The sequence below is a fragment of the Heliconius melpomene genome, chromosome 11 (assembly GCF_056956725.1).
Source record: "Heliconius melpomene rosina isolate 202511_hmr_F chromosome 11, ASM5695672v1, whole genome shotgun sequence".
NCBI lineage: Eukaryota > Metazoa > Arthropoda > Insecta > Lepidoptera > Nymphalidae > Heliconius > Heliconius melpomene.
Window position 1 is genome coordinate 6946874 of NC_140399.1, and position 15003 is coordinate 6961876.

The 15003-nt window shown below is 32.6% G+C and overlaps 1 protein-coding gene across 8 annotated transcripts in view; it reads left to right on the forward strand.

Annotated features, from left to right (window-relative positions):
• The window catches only part of sick (sickie), a 254751-nt gene that overhangs the window by 116171 nt on the left and 123577 nt on the right, over window positions 1-15003 (forward strand). For 7 of the 8 annotated variants that reach the window (XM_085192441.1, XM_085192442.1, XM_085192444.1 and 4 more), the window contains exon 4: window positions 12936-13039. In XM_085192441.1, the coding sequence (XP_085048567.1) occupies window positions 12936-13039 (104 nt within the window). Of the gene's footprint in view, window positions 1-9626; window positions 9760-12935; window positions 13040-15003 lie in introns of those variants that run through there. The other variant, XM_085192448.1, reaches the window with a different exon arrangement.

Here is a 15003-nt window from a genome sequence, read left to right on the forward strand (position 1 = left end):
TCAATGATTTGTTCATCGGAGAGCTTCTTTGTTTATTGTTTTTGTTTTCCTTGTTTGTACGTATTTTGTTTTTCAGTTTCACGCTTATCCCGCATAGAGCAGGATTGACCTCTGCCCATAAAAACAAACATAGTGTTAGGACACTCGGTTCTGCACTTTCCGTCGTATTTTCGAGGTTTTGTGTTTGAGTGATGGAACTCCAATGTCACCGTTGTACGTTACTAGTTGTAATAATAATAATGTTAGAAATGTCTGAATTTTTAAATATATATATATATATATAGAATAGGTAAGCTATACTAAAATTAGCAGAGTAGGAATGTTATAACCATTTTTATTTAAACATATATTATAAAGTATTTATAAAACAGAAGAAAAGTATACCTTTAACTTCAAAAGAAAATAAAGAAAAACGTTTTGAAAGTATTAGATAATGGTAATTTCCGAACATATTTTAAGCATACCACCCATTTTTCATTCTTAATTCAACCTGTTGGGTCATTTGTCTTGAGACTCGAGATCTATTACGGGGGCTTGAATAGCAAAAATAGGAGGAAAAATAGAAGGGGGAGTGTGTGATAAATCTGAATCAACGTTGCAAAGCGCTTATTCTTGCAGCAGTCAGGTAGCAGACCAACTTAATGAATATATATCGATTTTCTATTCTTTGAGTAAAATTAAACTTGGCTACTTTTTCTACTTAAAATATTTTCTTTTAAATTCTTCATACCTACCATAGATTTAAAATAAAAATTAAAACTTATAAAAATAATTATGGTGCAGTTGAATGGTTTTGGTTATGTGCATTTAAAATTTTTCATAAGGTATTTAAGAAACTTCATAAAGACGCATAGTTTATTAAAAAATGTATCATTCTCATTTAAAATTTATCATTCTCGTTTCTGGTAAGAAGCAGAGTGTTTTTGTACTAGGTTACATTTGCTTACCTTGCTTTGGGTAAAATGAAGATTTTTAAAACATGGCCAAAAAATAAACGTGAAAATTTTGGCTAATTATTAAATTTATATACCTAATAAATAAATAAAATAAGCTACTAATTTAAGATAAAAATAGGAAAATCAATTTAATACAGTGTACAATAGAGATTTTTCACAGTTAGAATTTCACACAAAAGACTTTACAACATTAACAGACTATATATAATGAAAAGAGATTTCGCGACATAACGGTGCAGTATAAGTTATAAGCGGATTACTACAATTTTTTTAAAAGTTTTTATTTTATTAATTTGACTTCCTTGATGCTAACTTGTAACTAATCTATATAATATATTAGGTTATATATGTTGTTATAGTATACATTTCATTTTCAAGATATTAAGTTCCGTCGCTCGATTCTCCTCCAGAATTCTGTGGAAAATAAGGAACGGAGTGTTTTAGCACCAGGTTCCCTCTGTCTACTCTGCTGTATGTAGGATATAGCGTGAAGATAACAACATACTTTTTATAAAGATAAATATACTGTAGGTGTAACTTCTTTTATTAGGTGATATTTCAATATATTCCCCTAGTCATCATCTTAAATTATGCAAGATTATTGCTATATATACCCTTTGTAACAAAAATGATTTCTCTTGTAATTTACACCACATTACACGAACAATCCCCGCAACGTACCCTCCCCAACTCTCCCCCTTTTCAGGCGGTCTATTGTATGGGCTTAATTAATTTGCTTCTATGGGAACAATCTTTACAATATTTGTTGAATCATCCGTTGAAATAAAAGGAGTGCTTAGCACTCCTTTTTGCGTTCGATAAATGTTACCAATTTTATTATAAGTACCTAATTGTTAAAATCTATTTTGCTTCAAATAAGCGAATATTTTTCTTTTACTAAAGCGGAGAGAATCTCTTTATATTTTGGGCTATATATATTAAGAAGTTTTAATTTACTAGAGGCCGTCGTGGCGCAGCGGCACAAGGGCGTGACTGTAACGCGACGGATGTGGATTCGATCCCCACTCGAGGAAGTAAAATATTTATTTACGTTTATATTTCCATTTCTTCGCTCTAGTGCCGAGGCAAAGCGCGGCGTTGAGTTCTTCTACTCAACACGCAAAGCCTTCAGAATTCGGCAGAAAGTGGGTAACGGAGTGTCTTAACACTAGGTTCCCTCTGCCTACTCTGCTGTTTGCGGGATACAGCGTGAAGCTGGTTTAATTTTTTTTAATAGCACGTATTTAATGCATGTACGTACATATTTAAATATAGTTATAAAGGGTTATTTTTACACTTTTAACCTTACTACTAGACCAAATGAAATCATTATATATGTTCAAATCGAATATCTTTACAAATGAACTTGTATAGATGCTATTTACATACAATACTCAATTCGTTGTATAATTTCGATGTTATATTGAATACAAATAACTAAACTAATGTTATACAGGATGCGTGTAGAATTGATTTATGCTAAGAGAAATATTAAATTTATTATCGGCTTTACGCTGTATCCCGCACACAGCAGCGTAGGAGGGAACTTAGAGTTAAGACACTCCCCTCTCCACTTTCTGCTGAATTTCTAGTGTGCATTGTGTTTTGAGAGACTTTTTGCTTTGGTGTCAGAGCGGGGAATATTAAAAAATAAAAATTTCACATCCTTAGGCCCCTGCACCATGACAGCCTCAAGATAAAATATCTGAGGAACATTTGACTCTAAGGATAGTACTTGATCACAACACGAGTAATGAAGTGCCTCTCGAAGCTCGACGCGTCGAACTTAAGGACATATTCGCACATAATATATATGCCTATACCTAACTTGATGTAACTATTAAATTTGTCCTAGAACAACAGTTATTCTTGGTTTTTTTTGCTAAAGGAATGTGCTCTAAACTAATTACGGGATTTTTTTTAAAAAATGGCTTACTTTCGAAAACGCGGTTTAGTCTTATTGGTTACGAAGCATCTTAAGGTTCCTAGGTTCCCTCTGCTTACCCTGCTCCGTGAGGGATGCTGCGTGAATCTAAAAATATGTTACTTAATTGATAATAGATAAATTGTTAATAATTTTGAATGGTATTATGTTTATTATTAATTTTATCATACAAAATGATTCTATTATATGTAATACGAAGTAAACATATTAATAAATAACAAGACAGTACCCGATATATATTAACTTTACTTGCCCTAAGGTCGAGGTAATACTTGCAAATAAGTATAGGTATTGCATTTGAAAGTAAATTTTACATTAGCATCTATTTCTGTACTCGGTATCGTAGTTTCAATGAGAATATGTTCGTGACATTTATTTATGATCTAAGCGAGCCAGTGAATTATTTCGTGATAGCAACTCTTATATTAGGCCTGTTACACACTAGTATTTCTATTTAATTCCCCTTTTTGTTTTTTTTTCTATTTATATTTTATTTAGGATGATTAAACTAATCTTATATTTATGTAACCATACAGTATACTGCTATAAAACTTTTGTTAATTTAATAAATATTAAGTATTAATAAAAATCTTTATCGATATACAGTAAGTTAAAAGTTATTTTTTATATCGAAATAATATAAGTTAAATCGCGTTAAATGTTCCTATCACTCCGGTGGACAGCCTTGAGAACAGAAACGACTCGGTCGCACTAAATCTGTCAACCGATCATTTACCTTTGGTCTTATTGGTTTCTGAGAGAACACTGGCTATTGTCGGTACTAATGGCGCAATAAATATGAATTACACATCTGTTGGGTATTTATACTAAAGCCGTAAATGAAATACCGTAAAGAATGATAGTACCGTAAATGAAATACCGTTAAAAAAGCAATTTTTTGTACCTCAAGGCTTAAGTTGACGTAATAAATTAAATAAATATATAATAATTGAATAATTAATGTATATAGTATAATGTGTAAAGTCGCACTTCTATTATTCATAGTAGGTACATGCTATAAGCTAGTATAATAATATTAATTCTTTTATTAATAGTTTTCATATTATTAACAATTTTTTTTTTGTATATTAAAAGCATTTGCACGAATCCATATACTCAATTCCACAAAATTATATATTGCTTAAAGTATATATTTAATCTGAAGATAAACAATTACAATTTTACTGATGTTTAAGTGCTAGCAATAAAGATCACCGTACACTGTATCTATTGTGATCTTGAAGTGGAGTATTATTCTTTGCCAATGTGCCTTGTCGGCACGTGCTTCTCCGAAATGTAATTCTCTGTCGAATACAAGCGGATAAGTCGTTCGAGGACCTTACATCGCATATTAAATGTTATGTAAATCTTAAAAGTAAACTTTATATTGAGGCCAGTCGTGGCAGGTTGTGGGTTCGATTCTCACTTTTTGCCACGAAGAAATAAAATATTTTTTTAATTCTTTGCCCTGTTGAGACTTCACACTAAAGACTCAATGCCTTCAGAGTCCAAAGAATAATGGGGAACGGAGTGTCTGCTATGTGCGATATGCAGTGTAAATAACTTTACATTATAAAGAAAAAAATAAATAATAATTATATATAACATTTATATATATATATTACTAGCGACCCGCTCGCGGTTTCACCCGCGTGAACTATGCTATTATTAATTTCTGTCTCCATGGCTACGTCCTAGTGACGTCTATGCAAAATTTGAGACTCCTAGCATTTGTTGTAACGAAGTTTCATACAAACTTTCGACCCCAAAAACAACCCCTTAGAAGTCGAATATTGCAAATTCCCGTCTTAGCGAGCACCTACGTCCTATAAGTAACTCCTATGCAAAATTTGAGATTTCTAGCATTTGTAGTTTCTGAGATTTCGTGATGAGTGAGTGACCTTTCGATTTTATATATATAGATATACTAGTGGGCCCGGACGCGGCTACGCCCGCGAAAATATAAGCCTAAATAATTAAAATAAGTTAAAAAAATAATAATAAGTGGAGATTTATTATTAGAAAAAATATTTGAGTAACCGAAATGAACAAACAAAAGAAGTAAAAGTAACTAAAGGAAATTCTTAATATTAGAAAAAGTACCTAAAGTTTGTTCATTTTTCTATATTAAATAATTATTAATTTTTGCGAACAATATTAAATAAAATCCCAAATGATTAAAATTACAATATTTTAAGTATATAACATCGGTATAGATAACCGAACTGAGATAAATTAATTATAAGCAGCAAATAATTACATAAAAAATAATAGTAATTCAAAAATATATAAAAATTTACAAAATTATCAAAGTCATCTGCCCGTTCGCGTCGGTCATACTATACCACTCGTAGGCTAGGTCATTTGGAATCAGTGACATCTTAATTATTTATTAGAATGTTATACAGTAAACTATAATTTCCATCAAGATGAAATGCTAAAAGTGACTATTATATTTATTTTCATAAGGATGAATATCAGATTATAGAAATCATCTAATTTTTGTTAATGTATACAAATCTATATCGGCGCGCGCCATGTATGCATTAAGCAAACTCACTTTGGGTGACGTTTTCTTAAAACAACAAACTTTGCAAGCCGTTGCTTAGCAACGTGTAGCGACGATTGTTATTAACATGGCGGAATAAATTGCTTGTCAAATTAATTATTTTAATATATTGGTATATATCGAAAATATCGCAAATATGAGAAAAAAAAAGTATCCTATGTTCATCCCGGGACCCTCAAGTATCTCTATATGAGTATTTTATTACAATTAAATTAGCGGTTTGGCCCTGATTGCGGAAAAGACAGACAGACAGACAGACAGACAGACAGACAGACAGACAGACAGACAGACAGAGTTACTTTCGAATTTATAATATAGGTATGGATAATAAAAATAATTACAATATATGTTATTGAGGTAAGAAAAATAAGAAATATTTCTTTAAATGTCTGAACGGTGCTTAATTAAACTACGGTTATTTATTTATTTTATTTTTGTTTAGTATTGCTTTGATATTTAAGATATACTTTTATATAATTATTTTTTTAACTTTTAAAATGAAAAAAATCAGATTTTTTATACAAAAAACATAATATTTAAAGTTACGTTTACCGCAACCGCACTTCCGAATTCCTTTTCTATATGCAACCGAATGACATCATCGAGTAAATGATTCAAGTTTAAACTTCTATGATTCAAATTTAAATTTAAACTATTTAAATCACCCAAATCTAGATTTAGTCCCGTTACCATTTCATATTCCCCTAGGATTTATCAGTTGTCATTTCGGGTAAGTGTACCGACTATCGACGTAGTACAGGCCAGAGCAGGCATGAGCTTAGGTGAGCTTCATGAATTATGTAGGTTCGTAATATATAACTTAAACTTTTGCAATTCTTTCTTCTATGTAACGCCTTGATGTTGTTTTTATACAATTATTGTCTGTTATTTTTGTATTTACTCGGTGTATTATTTATATAAGATTCAAATACTATGTAGGCGCTATGTAAGACGCAAGGGCGCTGTAATCGCGACTGGTTATGGGTTCGATCCCCACTCGAGGAAATAAAATAATCATTTAAATTTATATTTTTGCTCTGGTGTCGAGGCAAAGCGCGGCGTTAAGTTTCAAACATGCAATGCTTAATGTACCATAAGTAACGGATGCATGTACCTGGATTTTAATAAAGAAAATAAACAATACCAAATATTACTATCTTATATCATATACTAGCGGCCTGCTCGCGGTTTCACCCGCGTGAACTATGTTATTATTAATTTCTGTCTCCATGACAGACCTGACCATTCCGACACATGACCTAGTGATGTCTATGCAAAATTTGAGACTCCTAGCATTTGTAGTAACGAAGTTTCATACAAACTTTCAACCCCAAAAACAACCCCTTAGAAATCGAATATTGCAAATTCCCGTCTTAGCAAGCGCCTACGTCCTATAAGTAACTCCTATGCAAAATTTGAGATTCCTAGCACATGTAGTTTCTGAGATTTCGTGATGAGTGAGTGACCTTTCGATTTTATATATATAGATAGAATGAAACTTGATTAATTTTATCGCAGATGCAATATGTCAATAATATCTTGACTGTCTAGATATTTTTAACTTCTTTTTGTACAATTAAGTATATTAGTATTTATATTTATAAAACAAAACTCTACAATAGACAAGTATGCCTCAAAATCAAAATATCAAATAACGTAAAATCAAAGTCTACGCCGGGAAGTTTACCTTTGTATTGGCCTAAATACGGTTGGCTGAGCAGTGCTCGAGTGCGGCGTCGTGATAATTTCGATAATACTCTACTGTTTTACTATTCACTTCCAATAGGATAGCGTGTTTACACAATCAACGTTTAATAGTAGCTATTATCAAACAAAGTTTATTTGAAATATAGATTTTAGACTGTAGTACATGATTCTAAACATTAGCTTCACGCTGTATCCCGCACTTAGCAGGGTAGGTAGAGGGAACCTAGTGTTAGGACACTCCGTTCCTTATTTTCCACCAAAATTTGCGAAGTAATGAAAATGTAAATTTAAATAAATATTTAATTTCCTCGAGCGAAGATCGAACCCATTACCGATCCCTTTTACAGTCACACACATGTGCTCTTGCGCCACCACTGGCCTCATGATCATGGTATATCATAATTGTAATGATTAATTAATGTGAATTTGATTCCCGCTCTCGACAATATTTCCAAGTGTTTTTAAGTCTAATTAAAAGTCCAGTGTTTTACACATCCGAATTATATGCAATTCCTCTAATCTTTTAGAGTCGGAGAGTTGAAAGGAGTGGCTTATCATAAAGCCCTATTTAAAGTATTTAATTGTTGTCTATAGGTACATTAAGTTTACGATTATTAGGTTGAATTAATTAGAAGATACAATGTAACATACTATATGGAACAAAGATCAATGAACTGTAAGCTCGGTGTGTTATCGTTAATGTACCTTCTTTACGCCTTTAATTCTCGGTACGGGGACAATGTTCGTAATTATAGGTTCCCCTCGAACAACGACTATTAGCTAAATTGTTGATTGTTATACAACGTCTTGTTTTACGTCTAAGAATATGTTTTCTATTACTGGCGTTTATTTCCTTTATTGAAAACTAGCGGACGCGCGCAGCTTCGCTTACGTATTTAGGGGTGAATTCTAATAAACCATGAAACATGTGTTCAATGAAATATTTTTAAGTCTAAATTTCAAATTTTATAAAAATCGGTGGCGATTTAAGAATTTTTCCATACAAACTTTCAACCCCTTATTTGCACTCTTATTGAAAGAATTCTAGAAAACCATGAAACACGTGTTCAATTAAATACTTTTAAGAGTTTGAATTTCAAATTTTATAAGAATCGGTGTCGATTTAAATTTTTTTCCATACTAACTTTCAACCCCTATTTCGCCCCTTTAGGGTTGAAATTTTCTAAAATCCCTTCTTAGTGGATGTCCAGATTACTAAAGTAAACATCTGTCCAAATTTCACGTTTTTACTATCAGCGGTTACGGCTGTGCGTGCGTCTTACCTCAGTCAGTGAGGACAAGTCCTTTTATATATATAGATTATGTAATTTCAATTAAGGAACCTTTAGTTTTTATTTATATGATATACTAGCTTTATTTGCGGCTTCGCCCGCTTGGTCAAATGAAAATAACTAAATGTAATAGTTTTCATCATGCTCTCGGAATCTTTTCCCGTTTATGCAATAGCTTTCATTATTACTTCAATTTTATTTGTCGTAAGGTGATGTCATATTCTCCAGTAGTAGAAGTAGTCTCTGGATTTTAAATGGACAATCCAAATAAATATTTTTTCATAAATATTAATCCAAATATTTTTTCAATTTGGATCAGTAGTTGCTGAGATCACAGCGTCAAAAAATTCTACGTTTTGTAATATATATTAGTAATAATTATATAATAAAAAGCTCTGATATTTCTTTCTCTGTGGATTGCTGGTCAATTTGTATTTAAAAATCTACCAAAATATCAATCATAATATTTTTTATAGCGACATTAGGGTTATACTGATTCAGAATCGTCTGAATCGTTGCGAATACTTGAAGTTAAAAAAAAACGACATTATAGAAACTCAGTACATTCATCGAATGTTTTAATAACTCTCGCTTATAATACTTCAAATATGTCTAGACATTCTTTATAGATACCTCTTAGGTATTTCACGTCTTGACCGATCTGACCTTTGAAATTCCTTCGAAGTTCAATCGATGGTGAACGATGGCATTTGTGGGGTCGAGTTCTGTTTTAACTATTTAATGAATGAGCAGTAGCAGGAAAATTTTCAATACAATTAAATTTATTTAAAGGATTACAGTTTGTAAGGATGTATTCTCGTTACACTTTCACACAGAAACTACTGAAAGGATTTAGATGAAACTTAACAGTGCTATAGCTTATACATTAGAATAATTAGCTATTAGCTATTAGCTATCTGTGTTAACATTTAGTGCATTTTGGCTATAACCACGATTGGGTCACTAGTTGATAAGAGACCAAAAATATTGGCTAACATCGCCTAACATCATCGCCCTAACAAAATCAAAATTTATTTATGGAATGACATACAAATAATATCCAACATCAAACCAATCTCTTACAGTGACCATTTGTAAAATAATAACTAAAAGATTATTTACGTGACACAATGAAATATAATCAATTATAATAAAGTGAGTTTGATCACTGTGCCCGTCACTCTCCACGACACCCGTCATGGGCAATACGAACTCAGGTCAGGGGCACTCTCGTCAGAACAGCAAGAGTAGGAAATGTAGGAGTTTGCCGACCTCACCAGAAGTGAGAAGGTAAGTGGTCGTTATTTAAGTATAATCGTTCATTTAGTTTGTAATATTTATTTTATATATCCAAATTACTTTTTATATTATAGAAAAATATATATTTAAAGTATTTCTAAGCTGGGTAAAAATTATAGCGGATTTATCCACGTAAATGTCTCGTTAAGTTCCAATAGCATAATAATATTGAAGTGAAAATAGGAGCGACCATTTCACTTAGCCTGTGTTCTAAAATTGGCTAAACCTGATCCAAGTAACAGTTCGTCGATCTTTTACGATCATCTGTATCATAAATATCGTAAAAGAGAGATATCTTTGATCTTATACCAGGAAGATGTATCCTAAACAAGGATCTGCCTTTTGTTATGTAACACGTTATTTATTTTTTTACGTAAAAAAATTAAATAGTTTAATTAAAATAAATCTTTACAAAAAATTTAAATTTTGCTGATAACTTTTATGAACACAGCGAATTTGCAAAATTATTAAAAAAATTCAAAATCAGAGAGGCAGAGGGAACCTAGTGTTAAGACACTCCGTTCCCCACTTTCCGCCGAATCTGGAGGCATTGTGTGTTGAGTAGCGAAACCCAACGCGTTTTCCCTCGAAAAAATAAAAAAATATATTAATATAAATAATTATTTCATCTCCTCGAAAAATTCAATTATCATTATATCATTATTAGGTCCATAATATGTTATACGTACATATGGAGAACGTTACAGTACTTAATAGTATTTTGTACTAGCAATGCCTATCCCAAACACGACAGGTTTAATTTCCGAACCGGCCACCCCGGAAGTTACCGTCACGCTTACCCTTGTTGACGCCGATATTTGTTAAGATGAAAATAATATTAGTATGGCAAAAGGTATATGAACCATTTGAATATACGATCTATATATACTATAGAATATATTATACTAGCCACCTAGAATTCATACCTATAGATTTCAATATAATAATTCTCTCATAAAGACTTTATAAATTTTAAAAAGAAATTAAAAAAAGACTTTATAAAGAAATTAATTAAATATTTAATTTCTTCGAGTAGAAATCTAACAAACCTGACGTGTTTACAGTCAAACGCTTGTGCCCCTGCACTACGACTGGCCACTAATAAAGACTGATTTATGACTCTTTGGGCTTTCCATTTTTACATTTCACCTATTATAAAGATAAGATATAAATATATTCAAATATCCTTCTACCCTTGTGGTTCCCGTGTCACACGCGTGTCAAGTATCCATTACGCAGACTTGTCATATGACACACTGCGCGCGCGCCAGATGTTCATTGTTTAGATTTGCCCTTCTTTATTTGTATAAAGTTCCTTAATCACAAAGGAGATTGGATAAAAACAATGTGAGAAACATATAGAATCACATCATTATCAATCATTAAGGGTTTTTGATGTTTGAAAAACATAGGCCGGTGTTTATAAACCGCTCTCAAGATCGATCTCAGATTTGAGAGCGATTTATAAATACAGGCTTCAATTACACTTAATAAATTGAATGAAAAAAAAAACACCAACAGTGTTGAGAATTTTAACGTCATAAAACAAAAAAGTAAGCATTTTTACGACTGTGATAAAAAAATATTTCTCATTATGTTGTTAAAAATATTCTTAATTTTATTGTAATGCGAGATAATACATTAACTGGAGACTTATAACAGCTAGTGCCATCTCGTGAGGAGAGGCAGTACTAAGTTGGTACAAATTTAAACAGCGTATGCGCACAATACGTTTACTTTTTTATTGCAAATATTATAAAAAATAAATATATTACTAAACTATACTAAGATATTTTCTAATAGGTCAATTGCAGTTGATTGTATTGTATTGATAAGAAGCCTGAAGAAGATTGTAAATATATTCTAATCAAAATTAAAATTACATTAATTTTGTTAATTTTGTTAATCAAAACAATAAACATAATTAAAAAATAACGTTACTCATACTAAAAAAACCTTAAACTTGTTAAAAAAAGATTTACTACTGTAAAAAATAATAGGAAAACATTTATAGTGAAGTATTAGTATAAAAAAAATCTAATTATATTTCTGAGTGAATTCTAAACCCTCGTCTACCAATTTGCTAAGTAAAGCTGTCTGCACATTTCGGCTCCTTCTATATCAAAGTACGTAATTAGCTTATTGATAGTTAGCACACAAAGCTTTTAGGATGATTAAGGCTTATTTTAGATTAACATTTCGTTCATCTTAGTTGGATATCGGAATATCATTTGAATTTGTATATTGCAGGGTTTGGTAGAGGAAACTTAGTGTTAAGACACTCCATTCTTCACTTTCTGCCAGATTCTGGGGGTATTGTGTGTTGAGTGGTGGCAACTCCGCCCTTTCCCTACACCAGAGCGAAGAAATGAAAATATTCAATATTACATTTCCGCGAGTGAGAATCGAACTCATCAACCTGTATAAAATTCTTTGTTTATTTTATACTATCTACTTCATATGTGGAGATAAAAATATAAACCATATACGGTTTTGACGTGAATGACCTTAGTGTGATTTATTTATGATATAATTCTTTGATTACGGTACACAAAGAAATTAATCTTTCAAGTTGTAAAGGCTTTATGCATTTACATGAACCGAGTAAGCCCTTAAAGGGCATGAATTATATTACCTTATTCTAATCAGTGTAATTTTATCTATAGAGATAAAAGCTTAAAACTTAATAGTAGAAACATACATAAATCTAAACGTGACGATTGATTTAGTTGTCATGTCAAGAAAATAATATTAAAATCTTAAAAACATAAACGTGAGCCAAGTTAAATATTTAGTAATGTCTTCTCGACTTCATCAACAAAATAATGGGTAATCTATATGGGTGCCAAGTTCTGTGGTCACTCATTTTAAAAATGAAGTTCTAAATTTCACTCGACATTTTGTTACGTATAGGCTTTGGTACATTTGCAAGTTAGTGTACTTCCAGCTTGTACTCGACTTTGGTTGGGTGCCTGATGGCATTAATAGCATACAAATTTCATTTTTTTTATATCTTACAATTGCTATTTTTCACTCTCAGGCGCTTCTAATAAATACTAACTACATTTCATAATTGAAATTTATTGAATTACCAAGAGTACAAGAACTTATTTTGTATTTATATTTAACTATAGTATTCTATATTGATCCAGTTCCTTTGTCCGCAGACAAGTATCGGTGTTGCAGACGTCGATACCGCTGCCGGCGTCGGCGGCGGCGGTCCGACGCGCTCCACCGGACAAACGACCCCTGCCAGCTACCCCGATTCATGGTAAGAGTTTAATAACATATAATTATTTACTTAGGTCGTCGTAGTGCAGTGGGGAAGCTTAACAATAACGGTGGGTGTGGTTTGAATTCCCATTGCAAAAAATGATTAAATGTATTAAAATAAATTTTCTTTAATTAATTTTAATACATTTAATAAATTTATCTTATAAAATAAGGCGGTTACTGGTTCAGTTTAGTTCTTTGTTTATGTCGTTTCGAGCGTGCCAGTTGAGCTCTCATCACTACAATAATGTCAAGTTATACGGAGAACCCACTAAGGAGATTGTACGGTAAATAAGAGACAATATTACACAATAAGGACGACAAAATGATCATATAAGGGTTCCGTTTTTACCATTTAAGGTAAGAATTCCTAAAAATCATCTGAAAACACACATACAGCGTCAAAACAGTCAGCAACGTCTTCATAAAGAATATAAGAAAAAGATTGATATCTTACTGGGATCCCAGTAAGATCTCTGCCTAGGTACATGTAACTTAAATGTACTATACCTTCATCGCCCCATTGTTGGCTTTCTCTCACAGATAGATGAGAATAAATCTAAGTCAAGATAGCGAAAATAAATTTTCTACTTTAATCTGATAACGTTATTAATCGCTTACACAAAGTGTAGGGCAAATATTGTAGAAATTAGAATAAAACAGGAGAACATCGTGGTGCAGGGAGACTCTCATGGCGCAGGAGCACGAGCATGTGACTGTGGGTTCGATTCACATTTGAGGAAATTAAATATTTAATATTTTCATTTCTTGGATCTTGATTTGATCTGGTATCGAGGCAACAATCCGCGGCATTGAGGTCTGTCTTAATACGTGCAATACCTCCAGAACTTGGCGGAAAGTGAGGAACGGAGTGTCTTAACACTAGATCCCCACTACCTACCGGGTTCACTCGGGTTCAAGCGGGTTCTAGGTACACCCAGTGTGCGGGATACAGCGTGAACTGTCTTATATCTATATATATAAAATCGAAAGGTCACTCACTCATCACGAAATCTTCGAAACTACAAGTGCTAGGAATCTGAAATTTTGCATAGGAGTTACTTATAGGAGGTAGGTGCTCGCTAAGACGGGAATTTGTAATATTCGACTTCTAAGGGGTTGTTTTTGGGGTTGAAAGTTTTTGTATGAAACTTCGTTACTACAAATGCTAGGAGTCTCAAATTTTGCATAGACGTCACTTATAGGACGTAGGTACTCATGGAGACAGAAATTATTAATAACGTAGTTCACGCAGGCGAAGCCGCGGGCGGGCCGCTAGTGTAATTATATAGGTAAATAATGAAATTAGCCCTTTCACAAGCCGTCCTTGGAAATTCACAGGGTTCAACAAGAGTTAGTTTAGGATATGATTCACAAAGCGGGATTTGCACAGTGACAAATACAGAAACTACAAACAGACTCGCAAATACTGTTATACAGAGTGGACTGCACGTGTACTTTGATATTGTTACCAGCCAGCTGTGTTATTGTATTATAAACCTGGCTTTCGCAAAACTTGAACTGGTCTCTTAATTTACTATTGAGTTAAATTATTAATTATTATTGTTAAATGAGGTGTATTTAATAATGAGCGAGGATGTCTTGGTGCTGGGGCTAAGCGTACGATTGTAAAAGGAAAGTTAGTTGGTTCGATTATACGGTTCGAAATATGTTATATTTTAATTTTCTCGATCTGGTGTCGAGGCGAAGGTAAGTTAACCTCGAATGCCTCGAAATTTTGAAGCAATATGGGGAACGGAGTGTCATAACACTAGATACTTAAGTTCTCTTCTCTGCCTGCCCCGCACATAGTAGTGTAGGTAGAGGGAACCTAGAAATCTAGACTCAAGATACTCTGTCCCCGTTAAGACACTTCCGTTGCCACACATTCTCTTCTCTTTCTTTCAATTCTCGAGTCATTGCGTGTTAAGGCGAATCTCAACATGGAGCTTGGGATCGTTG